This window comes from Kryptolebias marmoratus, linkage group LG11 (assembly GCF_001649575.2).
Source record: "Kryptolebias marmoratus isolate JLee-2015 linkage group LG11, ASM164957v2, whole genome shotgun sequence".
In the NCBI taxonomy this organism is placed as follows: Eukaryota; Metazoa; Chordata; class Actinopteri; order Cyprinodontiformes; family Rivulidae; genus Kryptolebias; species Kryptolebias marmoratus.
Window position 1 is genome coordinate 11806900 of NC_051440.1, and position 20623 is coordinate 11827522.

General features: G+C 41.1%; 1 protein-coding gene across 1 annotated transcript; it reads right to left on the bottom strand.

Moving 5' to 3' along the window:
- Nucleotides 1-2962: 2962 nt before the first annotated feature.
- LOC108229916 (AT-rich interactive domain-containing protein 3A) lies at nucleotides 2963-19175 on the bottom strand. The gene is made up of 9 exons (XM_017405635.3): nucleotides 18871-19175; nucleotides 17724-18263; nucleotides 9588-9680; nucleotides 9419-9491; nucleotides 7567-7750; nucleotides 6370-6620; nucleotides 5837-6133; nucleotides 5150-5239; nucleotides 2963-4237 (listed from the first exon to the last, which is right to left on the bottom strand). Exons 1-9 carry the CDS (start codon nucleotides 18892-18894, stop codon nucleotides 4098-4100), a joined length of 1692 nt encoding a protein of 563 aa, XP_017261124.1. The 5' UTR covers nucleotides 18895-19175; the 3' UTR covers nucleotides 2963-4097.
- Nucleotides 19176-20623: the final 1448 nt, after the last annotated feature.

Consider the following 20623-nt stretch of genomic DNA (forward strand, 5'->3'; position numbering starts at 1 on the left):
ACACGTTGTGTAGACAGGTGTAAATCTGTCATTACGCCACAGTGAAAGGTGATTGTGTTCACTGAGAAAAATATTACTGAAATAATCCCTGCAGTCTGCGCTGGACTTGAACCTGTGACAACTGATGATTAAAAGAGATGAATTACAAAATCCTCAGTCTGTGACAAATGTGTCCTACACTGAGGCTTAAATAATCATTACCCTTCATAATCATTTCCTGTTTGTTTTTTTCCAGCTGAAAAGGTATTTTCCAGTCACTGAAAAGGTAAAGTTTATGGAAATATAAAAAAGAAAAGGCAAGTCTCTGAAAGCTGCTAACCTGATAGAATGACATTTGTGCTTTTTTGTTGCTAAAACTAAGACTGCAGAATTTCACCTGAGTCATGTCAGGCGATGATTAGTTAGTCTAAAACCTTTCAAAATAAAAACAGACGTCTAATTGGCTTCAAATAAGCCAACTGGGTTAAATTAGTTCTCAAAATGAAAGTTTAGTAGATGTGTAATATGTGAATATACTTTGATTACCTGGCCTAAATACAAATCTTTTTAAAGTAAAGCCATGATACTGTTGCTGTAATGTATAAACTTTAAACTTTCATTTTTAGCCTGGACATTTTGAATGTCATTCAGATGTCTTCTACCAAAACTGCTCAGATGGTTTTTACTGCTCAAAACTCAAAGAAAAGTATTTACCTGTTCTGACACATTTCAGATGTCAGTTCATGTCCTGTTTTTCCTGACTGCAGGCACATCATCTCCTAAAGTTAAACTCACCTGATCTTATTCTTACAGCCTCATACCGGGCCTTTCAGCCCAGCCTTTAGAAACATACCTTCTAACTGTTTGGTGAAGAGGACCTGCACCAGGAGCCAGAAGAAGAGGATGACCATGATACCTTCGATCATGCCTTTGCAGCAGAAAAGCAGCACGGACTGCCAGAGGGGCTGACCCGGGTACTCCTCGTCATGGTAAGGCATGGTGCCAAAGGTACGAGAGGGATTTGTCAGAGCCTAAAAGATCAAGAAGTAAAAGTCCAGAGGACCTGCGAAAATGCATTGCTTGGCTAAATTTTGAAATGGAATTCTGACTTTTAAGTTTTCTTCTTTAAACTTGCCGGTCTTAGAAGATGAACAAAAACCATTGTTTTAAACAACAGAGGCACAAAAAAAAAGAGAAAAGAAAAAGAAATCTGCTTCTTACATACAAACAACTTCGCTTGTAGGACGGATCGTCCAAAATTTCAGGCAGTGCTCAGAAGCTGCAGATCCATTTTCCTGCTCAGAGTTTCAAATCCTGCTCAGCCGTTTGCTCCTGTTCCCATCGGAGGACAGTGATGTCCTCATTTGCTGAGTGATTTGAGCAGCATCACTCCTCCTCGGTGGGTGGGGATTGTGGGCGGAAATCCCAGCATCCCAGATGCCATCTAGAACTGTCACTATAGGATAACTATCATGGCAGTAAATCCTCCAACCCATCCCCCACCCCTCATCCCCTCACACAGGAGCTCCTCGCTCCACAGAGCTGAAGGATGACAGAATTAAAACTAAAACTCTTTCTATACTTTGACTTATGTAATTTGTAGATTTTTGGCATGACAAAACTTTAACCCGATTAATCGGAACACACAGATTTGGTTAGTAAAAGTTTGAGTCACAAAGAAACAGACTTTGAAATGCAGAGTTTTTTTCTTTTTTTTGTCAGTTTCTTAAATTTCTGCTTTATATCAACTAGAAATACTTTAAAAAGTACTTTTTTTGGCAGCATTTCTTTACAAGTGAAAGTCAGAAGGCAGAAGTTTACATCCTTTGCCACTGAACTCAGTAAAACACTTTTTTTCACCACTTTACCAAGTGTTTCAGCAAGCTGGTTACAGCGTCTCCACCAGCGGCTTACACACAGATCATCTTCCTCCTCATTCACTGGATCACAAATCCCGAGGGTCTAAAGCGTACACAGATTAGCTGTGCCTTTAAACGGTCTTCAAAAATCCAGAGAATCGTGTCATGGCTTTCAGGAGCTTCTGATGAGCTAAATGAGTCTACGAGGGGTTCGGAGGCCAGCCTTTGCTTCACGTCTTGGAAGATTAAAAGAAATTAAAGCTGTGAAAAGACAAAACAAAGCGTTTGTGCTCTCAGAGGAATGAGCTCGTTGTGAGAAGCTCTGACACAATAAAACATTTATAAAGTGCAACCAAATAGAGCTTAAATAACACCTGATATGTTCTCGTTAAATCGGCCTTTCTTCTATAATTCTGACATTTTACAGTTGGGAGTCAATCCAGTCTAAGATGGCTGCTGCAACTAATCAACATTAGCAAACAAAAATGATATCAGTCAGTTTTACAGACTTTGAGCTAAACTTTGGTATGGTAGTAGCTGAGAGTCATTCACCACACGGACATCGCATGAGATTGAACGGTTTTTTTTTCACGGTTTGATCAAAACAACTATAACTTTGTCATTTCTCAACATAAGATCTTAGTTTAAAGCTGGCATAAAAGGCGTTGGGAGACGTCCTTCAAGGAATGCTGGGCCTTAAATGCAGCACGTTTTCATCTTTCTTTTGGGCCTTTTTCAAAACTAAAGCTGTAAAATGCTCCGCTGTGTTTACCATCAGGTCCCGGTTGTGCTCGTGTGCGGTTTTGGTGCCGAGCAGAAAGTGTGACGTGCCTTTTTTTTTTAAGACAAGCGCTTTCTGCTGCGGCAAACGAACAAACAAAAAAAAGCGTGTGAAACAGTCACTTCAGACCCTCTTTTAAGCCTTTTTTACGTTATGTAGAGGAGATGGTTATGCGTGCTCCGAGTTCTCCGCTTGATGGGAGTTTATTACAGTCACCATGATGTGCGTTCACGAGCAGCACTTTTATTCACCACAAATGTATTTATTTCTCACAGCTTCATGTCCAAAAATAAACTGCAACCCAGGACCAGCAGAGCCGAGCACCAATGTGTGAGCAGTCAAATTCACTGTGGCTTATTTATTTTTTATTAACTTTTTTTTTTCTGCAAAGATATGTCTGTCTATTTGATTGTCCACATACAGATTATTATTTCAGCACACGTCCAAATGAACACATGATGCCTTCAGCATTGCATATTTGACAGTGGAATGAGGTAGCAGTGTGTCAGTGTTCATTTGTCCAAAGCTGGAGGTCACGACCAGTACATTCTTTGCATTTATACAAACATCACACAGAAATATATATTAGGAGATACAGAAAGGTCTGAGAAACTTACCGACATGGGAAGTCAAATGAGGTAAACGTTGCATCAGTTCTTTATATAATTCCCTGCACAAACATCGTCTCTAACTTTCACAGCTGACGTGACATACATGTTTAGCATAACTGTTTGGAGATTTAAATCCAAATGATTAAATAAAAAAAATAAAATAAAGCACTATATATATATACATACATATATAATAGAAAAAAAAAATCAAACTTACGTACATCATTGTTTTTGCTTCTATGTTTTTATAAAAACTAATGGTGCGCATTTTCCCTGAAGTCTGCTACGAAAAGTATAAAGTTAAACCAAATAATCTATAATGGTTACAACAAAAAAAATAAAAAATAAAACATACAAAATGAGCTTCAGCGAAACAGTTCAAGCTATGAATCGGAGCTAAGGCGTTTTGGTCTTCATTAGCTGCACTTTGGCAACTACATTTGTCTACTTATGACTAGAAAAGAAAACTGCTAAAGAACTAGCTGATAAATTAATTATAAGTGAGGTCTACCTTTGATTTTCATCATGTAATTTTCTGCTCTAAATACACTTCGAAACAATCCTTGCAAAGTCTTTTAGACAATTATGCTTTTGCGTTAAAGGGAAGCTAACAGGCACTAGAGTAAAGCGATCTGAGTCTACGTTAGAGGATGAGAAAGCTTTAAGGTCAAAATGTCTTCCTGACAAATCATTTCAGAGACAACCTGCTGTAAGAGAAATTAAAGGGACAACACTCAGAAGAAATCAAGATGGCTTCCTGCGTTGGAGATCAGTTTCCCTGAAGTCGATACATTTCTTCTCTGAGAAGAGAGGCATATAAGGTTTTAGCATGTCATTTTTGTTTTTCACTGAACAGATTTAAAAGTTTTAATTTGGTCCCTTTGAGGAGGTGGAAGATGTAGATGATGGACTGTGGGAGGAGGAAAGGGCACTGAAACCGCTCGTCCCCGCCGGAGTCACGGTCTGAGACGAGACCGGAGCAGCGGGTTTCTGGGCCACGAGCGTCCCTGCAGCACAGAAAACACAAACGAACAGATCTGAGACATCTACGGCCGTCACAAAGTAAACATGGAACAATTAGATTCTTCTGTGGGCAGAACATTAGATTTAAACTTGATAAAAAAGTAACAGGACATAAAACAGAAAACAGTACTTATTAATAGTAAAATATACAATTGTTCTGCATGACCATTTATATGAGTTTAGATAAACGTCTATTAAAGACTAATTTCTAATTAAAAACAGTTGTGCTGAACTGTACAACCGTCACTTTAAAAACAGCTTAATGTTTATGAACAATTAATATCTTACCTGTTGCAAATAGCCATTTGAACAATATAAGTTTAGAAAAATAGTTTAATTCTGACTGAACTGATGAGCTCATGGCTAGTCCAAGCGAGGCCAAGACCGAAGTGGACCGCTGCCGTCTTAAAATGACTCAAAACTCAAAAATTTCGGAAGTTTACGAGAAACCTCTACGCTGTATTATACAGGTATTCACATAAAACGGTGATTATTTGTAAGATGTGGGACTCATTGCAGCCTGAGGCACTTACAGTAGGAATATCAGAATATTTCTGTCGTAACAAACATGTAACGCGACATTAAAGACTTATTAAACAACATCTGCATAAACAGTAATAAGATGTTTGAGACAGAAGTTGTTTTAAGATGGCAGCAACCAACTTCAGTCCTGAATCCACCTGAACTAGCCGTTAGCTCATCAATTCAGTCAGAAATAAACTATTTTACTAAAGTGAGGTTCTTCAAAGTTATCTGCAACAGGTAAGATGTTAAAATGTTCTGAACTTTTGTTCGCTTTATAACAATCGGAACTGTCCCTTCAATATACCGGCTGGTTTTTCAAATAAATGCTGCGTTCAAAAAGCAAGCTTCTCTTCAGGACTTTCTGGACTCACCTGAGTAAATGGTACCATTGACCTCCACAGAAACACTGATGCTGGCCGGTCCATTAGTAGAGATGCTCAGGGACAAATCCTGTTTCTTTTCTGCGAGATGAAAACTTCAATTAATGCACTTTTAAATCATTTAAAATGGTGAAATAAAACAACTTTGTATTAATTGTAGATTGGTGCACTTTTAATTGAAACACCCTTCGATGCAGACGTCACTCGTTACTCAGAGTTTTGGGGAAAAAATTAAAAATAAAAGTCAAAAAGTTTTTGCTAACAAAGGTTTAAATGTAACACACTTTTACATTTAAAATCATAGAGAATATACTTCATCTGTGATGAACTCAACTGTCTTAAAGCTGATTCAGAGTGAAAAAAACCAGGAGAATGATTTTTAAAAAAAACATCTTTTTAAATCTCAAAGGAATCCAGAATGATTAAACGCAGAGGTTCAGCTTTTTGTCACAATAAGAACAAGAAGCCTGCTACCAGCTCATACAGACATCCTGACATCTCTTCTCTGGATGGAGGCGTAAAAGATCAAGGCACTGATCATGAATTAATTTTTGGAAAGAAAAACGATTTGGAATATATCGCTCTGGGGAGAAAAAAAAAAAAGGTTGGGAACCACTGCCTTAAACGACCACGTATTTTTCATCGTTATAAGGGATAATCGCAGCCGGAGAGCCTCACCGTGCCCGTTGTTGAGCTTGAGGTTCACGGGGTTGAAGTGAGACGCCATCGCCAGCAGGTTCTGCTGGAGGGCCTGCTGCATGAAACGCTGCTGCTCCTCCGCGAGACGCATCATCTTCCTTTCCGGACCGTCGGCCGCGGCTCCACCTGCCGCCCGATCCAGCCTCTCCCTGAGATGCTCCAACGTGGCAGCTTGGGCGAGCTGCTTGTGCTGGTGGTGCTGCTGCTGGTGGTGGTGGTGCTGACCAAGAGCCAGAGCCACAGGCAGCCTGGGCATCACAGGCGTGGAGGGCTCATCTAATTCAAAATAAAATGTTTACAAAAGGAGACGTAAATGTGTGACTACATCTAAACCGATACCCTTTAACCTGCAGTAAAACCAAAGCAGCTCTTGATTTAGGACTCAAAGGGAGATTAATAGAAGCAGTCAAAACAAAAGAACTGGTAATAAATTAAAGATTACAGTAAAATTGCGATTTTCCTTTTTCAAGGCTGCATCCAGCTAGGAAGCCTCAAGTCAGGCTTTGGCTCACCTGCGTTCCTTTTCAGATTCGGACTGCCGGATGTGCTCAAGCCATTGTGTGCGATCGGGGTCGTCTGCATCGTGGGCGAGGACAGGAGGCCGTGCGGGGCGGAGCTCGGGGACGGAGAGTAGCGGTAAAGGCTGCTGGTGTAGCTGGGGCGTCGACCCTCTCTGCGGTTGCTGTCGATCGCCGCCTGCAGCTCACCTGGAGAGCTCAGGCCTTTCTTGTCACACTCAAACGGGTACAGGTACTTCATATACCTGCACAAGGGAGCAAATTAGAGCAAATTAGCAAAAAAATAAAAAATAAAAGAACAGAGGGTTGAGGTGGTCCGGGCATCTGAACAGGATGCCTCCTGGACGTCTCCCTTTGGAGGTTTTCTGGGCACGTCTCAGTGAGAGGAGACCTCAGGGCAGACCCAGAACTCACTGTAGGGATTATTTATCCTCTCTGGCCTGGGAACGCCTTGGGTTGCCCCAGGAGGAGCTGGAGAGGGTCACTGGGCGGAGGGACGTTTGGGTTTCTCTGCTGGACCTGTTGCCTCCGCAACCACAGATAAGCGGTAGAAGATGGATGGATGGGTTCCATTTAAACAAAAAGATGCAACAAATTTTTCTATCTGTGGAACGTCAAAGCTCAACCCACGCCTCAAACGTGGACATTTTTAGGTTATTTATAATCAAAAAATGTATCATGGTCCAGCTGGAAGTCAATTAATTAAAAAGAGAAGAACTGACGTTGGATTCTGTGCAATATTCGGTGTTTCAGCTCAGTCCTGCAGACTCTGACAGCTTTTAATTGCCCAATGTTAGGCCGTAGAAGTAGTGACAGCTGTTCTTTGTGATGAGCGCCATTTGTTAAAACACTAATGTCATTCAATAGATCTAACATTAGTACTGAAAAAAAAAAATTTTTGGACAGTAATCAGATTATTTGTCATGTTTATCTGTTTTTCTAGCTTTTTTTGTTTTTTTGATCACAGTTGATTAAAAGCAACATACTGTTTACTAGTGTTTTTTATGTTTTAATCCTAATTTCAGATTGTTTTTCCCCCACACTTCAACTTCTCAGCTACTGCCTCACCAAATTTTAGTTCATTATCTGTAAAACTGGCTAAGTTATTTCATTCATTTTACTTTCTAATTCTTCTTGGTGAAAGAATCCCAGGTCGTGTGATTTTTTTTTTAAAGTCTCAGAGAGACCTACTGGGTCCGGAGGGTGAAGGCTGCGCTGGTGATGGAGGTGGGCAGGTTGAGTCCTTTGGTGATCTCCCTCCAAATCTTCTTGTTAATAACCTCCACCAGTCCTCCCTTCTCCGTCACCAGTTTATAAAGCCGGTACAAGTCCAACACCTGCTTGGCCATGATGGGAATGCGGTTCACCGGAGTCCCTGCACGCATAAAGACAGGAAGAGACGTAGGTTTGACGAGTCAGACCGGGGCGTTTAGCTGTTCGGTTGGTAAAAGAAAAGCACAAGAAGGATGAGGAAATATTCACACACCTGGGGATCTTAGGTCAGCGTTAGGTAATGTGGCTTAGCATGTTTAATCTGTGTGATAGGTTTGTCCACTGGAGCTCATTTCAGATGGGTGGGGGTGGGGAGCAGCAGCTTATCCTGCTGCATTGATTTGAGCGTGTGTGTTTATACGTGTGTGTGCGTGTGTGTGTCATTGGAACAAGTCTGCCAGTCACAGCACTGACAGCTAACCTCTCCAATCCCGATTTGGAGAAAAGCCCATTAATGAGGAAGACTAAAACGCAGCCGTACAAACAAGATTACTGTGTGCTTGAGATGAACACATGCCCAGGACACACACACACACACTCACTATGTGGTGATGAACTTAGCTACACGAATAAATACGCTCGGCTGCATCCGCTCACTTGAAATAAAAAGTGCTTGCGTTTGTAATCTGCAGGAGCATCTTTAACATCATCATCATGACGCTTGAAGCAAATAATTCTGTTACAGCTGAAGTATTTCATTCCCATTTTTAAAGATGATCATTAACAAGAAAAAAATTAATCATCTTTAATGAAAATGGAAAGTATCTAAAGTATCTTGAATTCCAATAAAAGGATTTTATGACTGAAGCAGGATTCAAAATGAATAATTTTAAATAAATCCCTGAATAGATGCGTATCTCTGGCCACCTTTCATGCCAGAGTTTGAAACTAAGATCCTCTCATGATGAGAAATGACGGAAAACAACATTCTGACTGCGACAATAACGAAAAATCTTGTGTAATCTGTTAGTGCTCAGAGTACGTGTTGTGGACGACTACTACCACGCCAAATTTTAACTCCGTGTTTGTAAAAATCACTGAGGTACGGCCATTTTTGTATTAGCCGATTGTATTTAGCTGTGGCGCTCATCTTGCATTGGGTCGACTCCAAAAGTTAATCGGTTGTGGATGTAAATCTGATGATTACTTCCTAAAAGTTTCAGTAGAATCAGTCCAATAGTTCATGAGATATTCTGCTAACAGACAGACAAACACATGAACAAAGATACACCAGGCAAAAAAAAACATTAAATCGTCAAACTTTCAGTGGTGAGCATTAACAAAAACAAAACAAAAAACTAAAACTTGACCAGCATGATCGATCATTTTGTTTGACGTCCAAATCTGTAGAAATCTGTGTTTCTACACAATCATGAATCAAAACAAGCTTTTATTTCCATATGTCCCCTGGTTTCAGAAAAATAAGCTTTACAGAATTAAACTCTAAAAAAAATCTACACATTAACCCATAAAGTCACAAATACTTTTAAAAACTGTAATAATGAAAACATGTTGGCATCAGTTTAAAAAAAATAAATAAAAATATTTACTTATTTTAGCTGAAATGATTCTTCAGCTCATACTAAGATGTAGCAACAGCTATTATTTATTCAGCTATAGGAGCTGTGAGGTTTTACTTATTTGTTCAATTTAAAAAGCAGCTGCTTGATTTTATCTATAAATAAGTATATGCTGAAATGAAAACATGGTTCCAGTGTATATAAAGTCAAACAACAACAAAAAAAAAACTTGCTAAAAATCCAAATGATACCTCGTTTCTGCATAAAGACGAAGAGTTCGTCAAGAAACTCCTTTCGTTGCGGGTCATTGTCTAGTTCATAGAGCTGAAAGGAGGAAGAACAACAACAAGAAACAAGTCAGCTGTCGTTGTGACGTGATTTAAGGTATTTTTAGTGTTTTTATCTATTAGACTTACAAACCTTGGCAAAATCTCTCGATGGCTCTCCTTTTACTTTTCCTCCTTCTGCCTCCTCGGCCCAGATCCCTCCTCCTCCTCCTCCTCCTCCTCCTCTCTGCAAAAAGAAAAAGAGAAAAAAACAAACAAACAAATGTGAGTCAACAGTTTGTCAATAAAATCCAGTTTATTTCCAATAAACTGATGCACACACTAAATATCATTCATTTTTTTATATCCATTTCCCTTACATACATTGAGACAAATCATAAATCTGGTCGCAAAGTATTTTTTATTTTTATTTATTTTTTTTGCACCTCATTTAGGACATCACGTGGCGTCACTGGTTTGGTCTCTGGAGGACGCCCGCTCCTCGGCAGAGTCGTGACAGTCCCAAACTTCCACCATTTGTAGATGGTTTTTCTGACCGTGGAGCGATGGACGCCCGTTTCTTTCGAGATGCTCTTGTATCCCTTCCCTGCGTGGTGCAAGCCCACAATCTTCCTTCTAACATCCTCTGACAGCTGCGGCGCTCGCGGCATGGCTCCCACCGAGCTGACGCTCTTCCTCTGGAAGCTTTGTATGTCTTTATTTATAGGGAGGGGCCCCAATCTCATCTCCTTGATTGGAACACCTGACTCCAAGTAGCTCTGGAGACCTCGTTAGCGCAGAGGTTCACAAACTACGGCAAGCCGGGAATGTAAAATTTAAATAAATAAATAAAACAATGCACCAGATTTAAGGAATTTCTAACTGAATCAAATAATTATTCAGAAAAATGCATTGTTGCAAAAAAAAAAGTAACTTTTAAAGAGAAAATGTAGTTTTTGTTGAGTCACTGAGGCTGCTGTGAGCAAATGATTGCAAAGAAAATAACTTTTTACCAACATGTTGCTGCAAACACCAAAAGAAACTAAGCTTTTCACCCAAAATGAACATCAGAGCTCCTTCCAGCCCATTGTCCTGGTGAACACCCAGGTATCTGCAGTCCTTCCCCACCTCCACTCCTCTCCTTTATTCTCTCCTTTGTTTCAGTCATGGTGAGGATGGAATAATTGTCTCCAAACTATCCAAAAGATAGTCCAGTAATTCCCAGTGTCGGCCTCCTGTCCATAATTATCTGCAGAATTATCGGAATATTTCTGCTGGTGTGTGAAGGTCTGAGGTGTACAAGAGTGAGAATAGAGTCCCCGTGTGGTGCTCCAGTTCTGCTGACCACCCTGTAGTCATAGAAATTCACCATAACTGAGTCAAGTAATTAATAATCCAGATGTACAGGCATGCACTTCTATCCAACTAAACAAGAGCCTTTCAGACTCTTCTGAAACCAAAACACACGATCTGCCCACCCCGTAAAGATCAACTTCTTCAGCATCATCCGTTTATCAGATTCTGCTCGTCTACAAATAAAGATTAAACCTCATTTGAAGTGGAATAAAATGCAAAATTACTAATAATTTGTTGTTGTTTTTTTACACTTCAACGTTTCTCCAGGTGCCGCCCATTTTTTCACGGTTAACTGAGATCCACCCACGGTAAAATCAACCGTCTGTGCATCTTTTTTTTTTTTTAAATGCACAAACTTGTCATAAATAAAATGTCCCACATTGATGCGCACCGAAACAACAAACAGCCATCAAGCTGAGGGGAAACTCCTGCAGACACCAAAATTAGCGCATTCAAACTGGGGGTTTAATCGTGTTTATGCTCACCCAAAGAAAGTCAATTTAATCAATTGCAAACACATGCCCCATGAGTGCTCAGGGGGCAACATCTCAAACAGATCTGGAGTTACGTCCAGTTCCTAACGTCCCCTCCCAGGAAGACAAGCCCGTAAGCTAAGACAACATGAAGGAATGCGACGACCCTGCGTCCTGCAGGCTCCTCGTTGCGCTCTGCTGAGCAATCATCTGAGCTGGATCTGCTGCGTTTGCTGCTGTAAACCGGTCAGTGTGAAGAAACCGAAGGCTGCGCCGAGGTTAGAGGGGTCCGTGTGACTAAAACCACGTCAGAAAGACAGAGGGGTCCAACGGAGGACAGGAGCGGAGCTCCCCTTAAAATCAGCAGCAGATAAGACTACATAAAAAAAAGATGCTTTTACTGTAATTCTGTTAAATGTTAACCAAGGCCTACCGCAGACATTTACAACCTCATAAATCCTGTCAACGTGTGAAAAGAGGGTGCAAACAGATGCCGTAAAGGTCGCCCAGAAAGAACGATGCTAACACAACAAACAAGAGCCAGGAATCTGAACCGAACATCTCATTATATTCTTCCTGTTGTAGCTACCGCTTTGAACAATCTAACTTAGAGAAATAAAAGTTTAACTCTGACCAAACTGACGAGCTAACAGCCTCAAATGGTCAAGATCTAAGTGGACTGCTGCCATCCTAAAACAGATCCAATCTTTAAAGTTTGCTCTCAGTTTGTGCGCAGGTTATTCTATTAACATTTACATCACTACTGGTTTTAAATTACACTGAGATTCTGGCAGACACATCCTAATATTCCTGCATAAAACATAAAATTTAATGTAAGTAAATATATATTGTGATATGAGGGTTTAAAAAGCAGCATTCACATAAACTGATATGACATTCTTTTGATATTTTAGTTCTTTTAAGATGGTAGCAAACAAACTTTAGTCTTGGCTCCGTTAGGACTAGCCATTAGCTCGTCAGTCTGGCTCCAGACTGAGGTTGTTTAAAGAGTCGTCTACAACACATAAAACGTTCCTGATTTGTAACCTTTCCACAGAACGCCCCTCGTTGCTTTTACATCACATATGTTCGAGCTAAATATAGCAGCCCTTAAGTTTCATACCACTTAAAACATTTGGCGATTCATTGGAGATATTTGGTGCCGACTTTCTCACGCAGACACCTTCAAACTGGTGCTGCTCTAACCAAAACAAATATCATTAGGCCGTGTTATTTATATTTAGCTATTTAAAAAGGGGGGAAAGTACAGCGATTGAGGTTTAAACCAAATAAATATAATTGTACCTGAGTTAGCCACGACTAATTTTCCTATCAGCAGTCCCCGAATATTTAATTTTTTGTTTATTTGTTTTTATTTTAAAACTACAAAATCGACATAATATGACATTTTTTATTTAACTGATTTACACATTTCAGACATTTGTTTGCAAGTTCGGTTTTTATGTGTTTGTGGTGTTTTTAGGAGTTTAAATTATTTATTTAGATATTTAGTATTACTGAAAACAGCATTCCCCTCTGGTAAGTGTGGACTGAACTGAGCACAATAGCACAGATAATAAATGGAAACCTTCTGTGGAACTTTAAAATAAGGCTTTAATTTTCTCATTGTATTTAAATGACCACAGAGACGAATCAGCTTTAATTAATGCCGTGAAAATAGCTGAAACGGGCACAGATAGAGCGGAGTAACGGCATGAAGCACTCGGGTTTAGGTAGATTAATAATGACATGTGGTTCCTTCGCCACCTTCCCCCTTCAGAAAGCAGCAGGACATTAGAGGTTAAAAATGTTAGGGCGGCAGGAGTGCAACTGCGCGAGGCGGCCCGCTGAGAGGCCGTTTTCCTGCTGGAACGCAAAAACTTAGCACAGAATCTCCATCCGACCAGTTTTCCCCATTGATCTGAATTTTACTTTACAAATCAATATTTCTGCCTTTACTGCACATCAAGCTGTAGCGATTGTGATTTGCCTCGGTAAGCTGCCTGTCCGTGGGTTAATGAGGCCAGCTCCTTGCAGTTTAAGCTTCCCATGTTGCAGATTAAAACAAGCATCTGTGCATATTTGGCAGGATTAAACGCCTTAAAGTGCGTCTAGATTAATTAACTTTTCTCAGCGCTTGATACCTGTGCAGAACTGTTTCATTGTGTGCAACCATTCCCATTTATCCACAGATTAATGTGGCAGAATGATCTGACGGGGACAAAAATAATAATAATAATAATAATAATAATAACGATGAACCCAGGAACCAATAATCTGTTGCTTTCCGGTCTAACTGTAGCTCTCCCTGCATGTTTACTCAAAACACAGTTCAAACTGCTAATACTGACACAGTTCACAGCTGCATCACAGTGACACGCAGTGGCTCTTTGTTGTTAGATGTACACCCACATCCTATTTAGTGTGTGTGTGTGTGTGTGTGTGTGTGTGGCTCCCCCTCCCTTTACCTCCCCCCGACATCTTGAGGCAGATGTTCACACTGAGTCTGGTTCTGACGGACGTTTCTTTCTTTTAAAAGGGAGTTTCTCACCAAATGACCCCAAATGTTTGCACAAAAGGAACTGCTGGGGTCCTTTGTAGAATATCTGAAGGTCTGGGGCTAACTAATAAAGTGCTCCAGGGTCCCAGTGTGCTTAGAAATCATTTCAAATAGATGGAAATCCATTAAAAAGAGATGTGATTTATTCTAAACTATATTTGATAGTGTATGAAACATATCTAAAACAGTCTCAGATATAAAAGTATTCTTAGAAGGTACTAACTGGCAACTGCAAACTCAAAAATACATTAAAAAAGTTATCCTGAACTACATCAAACTGCATTTTCAAAGAGTTTACTCCAGTAGTTTTCCACATACTCTGAAATGCAGGTACGCAGTCAACGTAAACAAAGCATTCTGCCAAATCCGCTGAAAACCACGTGGAAGCCCGAGTCACGCGACTGACCTACATTCGGCTGGCCGAAGTCCGCGTAGGTCAACAAAAATGGCGGAATCGGGCAGGCGCAGGATCTCGGAGAAGACGTTTAGGTGGGAAACACGAGAGGAAATCCGCGGCTAAACTCCACGGAAAAGCGAGAGAACGACGGAGACGGCTGTCAAGAGTAAATATCGGGGACCGGTAAAGGGCGGCGGGGGCGCCATGAGGATGGAGCTCGGCTCGCAAACGTCTTCCACTCACTGCAAAGTCACAATGACTTCGCAATGAGGTCCTTTAAGTTCCAGCACTTAGGCACTTTCCTAAAATTTAATCATTACTTCCAGTTTAATCATCGTTCACATTAGGCGTCTCGCTTCTCCATTAATCATTTCCACCAGGTAATCATTTAGTCAACCGTTTTATTCATAGGTTACCCGAAGCTAATTATTTTAAGCATCTTTCCAAGCTTTTATACCTCACTTCAGTCCAAGACTTTCCCACAACTTTCTGCCGACAACCCCCTCTCACAAACACACCAACTCATTCTCGGTCTTCAGGGGTTAAACTGGTTAAACAGTCCACTGTATCCACTACACACACACACACACACACACACACCAAACTTGTTTGCAAAGCTGTTGACACTGCTGAAAGCCTTAACTTAGTATTTTGAATAAAAAGGACTCCCATCCTTCCAGCAAGCAGCCCATTGAAGGTGCATAAACATCCCGGCCTTTTCACCATCGAATCGAAATAAAACCCTTCCCCCTCCCTTATTGATGAGGAAGTGGGACCTACTGCAGATCTATTAACAAAGAGCCTTCAGTTAATTGCTCACAGAGCTTTCACACATGCTCGCCTGGGAACCCTGATAGTATTCAGGATGTGGGTCAGGAAAAGGGATTTCTTTGTTGTTAAACAGACAAGTTTCTAGAATGAGATTTTAAATATTCAACCTAACGCGCATCGCTGCCAAGCAGTTCTCTACAGGTTTGACTTTTCTACTGATTAAAAGCATTGAAATGTTCAGAAATCGCCACTTAACTTCCCATTTTATCTCCCGTTGTGAAACTAGCATTTCTTCGAGGAAAGCGCACCTCCAGCCTCCTTCCAGATCAAAGTTTTAAACAAAGACCTGGAGCGATCAGTTGGAGCACAGGGTATAAGTTGGGGATCAGTCTCAGCTACTACCACACCAAGTTTTAGCTCACCGTCAGTAAGAAGCACCGACTTATGGTCATTTTTGTGCTTGCTAAGGTTGATTAACTGTGGGTGTCATCCTGAATCGATTTGACTCCAAAAGTTAATCAGTCGTAGACGTTCGCCCAATGTTCACTTTCAGGCTTTCATTAAAATCTGCCCAGGGGTTAAAGAGATATTTTGCTTACAGTCAGACAGGGTTGACTCCTCAAGTGAAAGTCGAAGTTTTACACAAAGACCTCGTGTCGTCTTTCAGCTCTCACAATATCTGTTGAAGGTGACTCTCAGCTACCAACATGCTAAACTTTAGCTCAATATCTGTAAAACTGATGGAGTTAGAGCCACTTTTGTGTTCGCCACGATCAATTAGATGTGGCGGCCATCTTGTATCAGGTCGACTCCAAAAGTTAATCCGTTGTAGAGGTACATCCAGTGATTACTTTCTGAGAGTTTCGTTAAAATTTGCCCAGTGGCTCATGAGATATTTTGCAAACAGACAGACAAATACACAAGCACACACAGAAAGGCAACAATAAGTCTGATTTAAATGACTCCACTGCTCCTGTGTGGGAAAAGCTAAAACTTAAATTTAATCCAAATTAAATACTTGAGCCTTTACTTCGTCCTCACAGGTGAAGATAATAAATAGTCATTTTTTAAAGCAGCTCAGGTGAACCAAACGTTTTCATACATTCATGTAAGAAAGGGGCAGTTCAGATCTTTTGAAGTGGGGTTCTGTGGAAATGTTATGAATAGTAAATGTCTCACCTGCTGTAAGTGGCTCTTTGGACAACTTCAGAGTTTAATTCTGTCCAGATTGATGAGTTAACATCGGGGTCAAGACCAAAGTGCGTTGAGGCCATTTTATACGGAAACTGTCGTAATGAAACTACAGTAGAATTCACTGAATCACAAAAAATGTTTTCACATTATAGTTTTTTAAGATGGCAGCAACCCACTTAGGTCTTGACTCCGCTCGGGCTAACCACCCGTCAGAATTAAACTCTGTTTCTCCAGACTGAAATCAGACAAAGAGCTATCTACAGCAGGTAAGATATTAATTGTTTATAACTTTTCCTCAAAGCCCAACTGCAAAAGACATGAACTATTGTTTTAATTTAAAAAAAAAAACTTATTCTTCCAGGTTTGGGTGTGTAGGAAGTGAACACGCTCACCGCAGCAGCCTTTTATTGCATCGATTTAACGCAGGGGAATTAAGGCGCCATTTCATGTTGCTAAGCAACGACTAAATCACGCAAAGCCATCCACTGAACTACAGTAACGACGGCACTGAGGTGGGCTTTGTCGATTGGCCAATGCTTAGGATAACCGTTTAAGTTGGGGCTTTAAATGTTTTTATCTGGACAACATTTGAGATTTGCCAAAAAATAAAATAATAATAATCTAGTGAAATAAAAGAAGAATGTAAGAAAACAACAAGACACTGTACCCCGAAATAACCAACATGAGGTGTATAAAACCCCACTGTGATCATACAAAACGCTCCTTCTGCTCAAATCAAAGTAATGCAGGAAAACTTGAGCGGCTGTTTTCACGCTGTGAGGCACTAGCCCAGCTGTCCCTCCGCCCACAGCCCTCATTAATCATGATGTATTATATTGACGTGGGGCCTTTTCAAGGAGACCAGCCGCACTCAGGAGGGCCAACCGGGCAAACCGTTGAAAAGAAGGAGAAACGTTTCTTTAAAGCCCTCAGATGTACCTGCTGCTGGCTCTGATATTATTCCTATTTGAAGGAATTCTCCCTGACGCGGGCTTACGGTTGGCCTCGAGATCCAGAAATACACACCTGAGGCTGTTCCAGTAATCCCCTGCTCTCATTTCAACCCCATCTCCGCTGACCTCAAGTGGCTTCGTCGCACAGTTAGAACTGGACCACAGCCAAGGACGATTAGCCCAGCTTGTGGTAAAAATCATTTGTCTTTCAAACGCCTGAGACCTCAGGTGCATGACGAAGATCTCGGGGGGGCCTGGCGGGCAAATAAACACGACCAAGGGCTGGATGTCCCGCCACACGGGACACGTTCCTTCCTCTTTAAGAGAGAAAACGAACGGTTGACCGGGCAGCAGTCAGCCTGACGCTCAACAAGAGGAAGTCAATTATTAATGATAAGAGACACAACAAACACAAACTGGGGGAAAGAAAAAAAAAAAAAGACAAGACACAGATGTGTGTTTTCTCTCCGTGAAGGCGAGGCGGAGCTCTGACAGCCTTGAAATGATAAGAAACAGGTAGATATTCCAGCCATCTGCACATACTTTTGAGTTCACACACACACTCCTGGGTGGAAATGTATTGTACCTGTTTGAACAGCTCATCGTAGCTCCAGTCAGCAAAGCCATTGGGTGAAGCGAAGGCGGTGTGACCTGCAGGAGACGACAGGTTCTTCTCCTCTGGCTCCTGCTTCATCGTTGGAGACTCGGGTTCAGCGGCTGACGTAGAGTACGGCTGAAAGCGCGAAACCTGTCGGGGTTCCGGCTTCTGAAGATGAGGCCCGTTCTCGTCACCTCCTTCCTCCTCCTCCTCCTCTTCGTCGTCAGGCTCCAGCATCTCCTCCGCCTCGTGGTCCGAGTCCCCCACCTCCACCTTCATGTCCCTTCGGCTCGGGTTTGGCTGCCCGTCGGCTCTCGCGAACGAGTCCAGCCTGGAGCTGGACGCCCGGGCCGCCGCGGCCTGCTGGGCGAACAGGAGCCGAGCATGGAGGAGATGTTTCTCCTGCAGGTCCATCTCCAGCTTGGCTTCCTGTTGTCTCTGCAGCTGCTCCATCACCGCCTCCAGCTTCACCCCTGCAGAACCAGGCTGTGGACAGCCGGCCATGGTCCCCTCCTCAGAAAAGCTTGACTATGGAGCAAAAATAAGAAACCATCAGGGTGAAAATCTTTAATATGCAACTTCACTGCTTTTCATACGGTGCAGTAACTCATTTAAAGTTCCAAACAACACAAACTCAACAAAATAACACATAAGAGCCAAAAGATCCAGATGAAGAATAATAAAACCTGTTAGGTGACCTAAATAAACACATATGTTTTAGATCCAAACAAAGTTAAAGTGAACTTTGACCCCATTAAGGTGGGTTTAAAAAGTTTAACAAGCTTAATCTTAGAGAATTAGGAACATTTCTACAAACTAGACATACTTTGTGGCTCAGTATGTGAAATAAACCATTAGATAAAAAATATCTTAGTCTGTGTTTTGTTTTTTCCTCCAAGCTGACTCAGATTTTATGCATCAACGTGAAGTTTCTCCAACAGAGCAGCGTTATTTAAAGCTGTGAGCAGCGTTTTTGCCCCCATGAAAACGTGCTTTTTTCTCATCGGGATAAGCAGAGAAAACCCCCCACAGGCGCCTCAGTAAAAGTCTACATTTATGGTCAGTCGCTTTGTTACTGTAACAAACACGAGCGGGAGCCAGGAAAAAAAAACAAAACAGTCGCTTCGACACTCACCGTTTGCGCCTTGGAGTAATTCATTCTCGCCAACAGGTCTTATCTTTAGAGTTTTTGTTTTTTGTTTTCCTCCCTCGTTTCCTCCGGCAGGAATAAATCACATCGCACCAGCAGTTTGCTCTTCGCAGAGGTTTTTCTTCTTTTTGATCGAGAGTGATTTTTACCAACCCCTGCGGTGTGGAGGCCGGAGAGATCCGAGCTGCGGGAGGAGGAGGGGTGATAATGCTGTGTGTGTGTGTGTGTGTGTTACCTCCCTGCCTGGTCACTGCGCATGGAAACTCAAACATCTTTGATTGTCTTTGACTGGGTGACCCCCCCATTCCCACTCCCACTCCCACTCCCACTCCCACACAGCTCCACTGAATGAGAGGCCCGCCCCGTGCGTAAAAGTCGTGCGTAAAAGGTTTTTTTTTTTTTTTTGGCTTGAAGAAATGAGAAAATTCCCCACCCACTTCACAAGGAAATCCCACCCCAAAACTATCCACTTTTAAATTTACATTTACTAAGATAAAGTGACTTTGTACGGAAACCTGTTTGAGCCGCTTGGACAGCAAACAAACAAACAAACAAAGAACAAAACAAAATTGTGACATGGTAGGTCATAATAAGGAGTTTTAAGCTAAAGTTATGATATGCAAACTCCTAATAAGGACAGAAAATCTGCTAAGTTACTTTTATCTTATAATTATGACTTTACAACTCATAAAGATTATATATATATATATATATATATATATATATATATGTATGGAAATGAGAACCTTCCTACTTCAAAAAGAAAAAAACAACCCAAAGCACAAAACCCTCCACTATTAATTTACATTCACTGAACTGATGTGACTGTGGTATGGAAGTCCATTTCTGCCATTTGAACAACGACAAAAAATAAAAATCATCACATGGAAGGTCATAATAATGGGTTTTAAAGCCACAGTTCTGAGAAACAAACTAATAAGTGTGGTAAAAAAGTCAGTTTTAAAGGAAATCCCACCCCAGGGCACAGCCCTCTATACCATTTTTTTATATACTAATATAAATCGACTCCGTATGGAAGACCATTTTTGCCACTTTGCCACAAGAAATGTGACATAGTAAGTTACATTACTGAGCTTTAAAGCCAGAATTATGATATAAAAACTCATAATTATATCAAGAAAACCTGATCATTCATTTTATTCTCTTAATTATGACATTAAAATCTATTTTTTAAAAATGATTTTATTATGTAAGGAAATGAGAAACTTCTCACCCACTTCCCACAGAAATCCCACCCCCATAATTATTTAAATCATCACCAATATACAATATAAGGACTATGTGTCCCCATCTTCTCTTGTTGTTGGGACTAGAAACCAGCAGGACCTGATTTATGAGCGCAGCCATGTTGTGTTTTTGTGATCAGAAGCTTCGCACTGCCCCAATGGGCATTAAAAAAAATTATTACAGCTAAATGTGTTAGAAAAATGAATGTGTGAACAAGCGGCAAGGTAGGAACTACGTGAATCAACAACACCTGAAAATACATCTGAGGTGCTTGTTTTTATCAACAGCCATTCTGTGGAGGAGGTGGGACTTAAAACTCGAACTGGGACCAACCTATGGGGACGCCGGTCCCCCGTCCAGCTTCAGCTTCCTGCTTCTCATCAGATGCCTAGTTCTGAAAAGGCTGATTTACATTCACTGAGGTGATGTGACGTTAAAGTAAAAGCCCATTTCTGCCACCTAAACAAACAAACAAAGTTGGCATTCGGTA

Coding starts and splice junctions, on each gene's coding strand:
- LOC108229916 (XM_017405635.3), bottom strand. CDS start 18,894: ATGAATTACTCCAAGGCGCAAACG. Junction 9,681..17,723: donor ACGATGAGCTGTTCAAACAG/GTACAATACATT, acceptor TTCTTTTTGCAG/AGAGGAGGAGGAGGAGGAGG. Junction 7,751..9,418: donor CGTCTTTATGCAGAAACGAG/GTATCATTTGGA, acceptor TTATGCGTGCAG/GGACTCCGGTGAACCGCATT.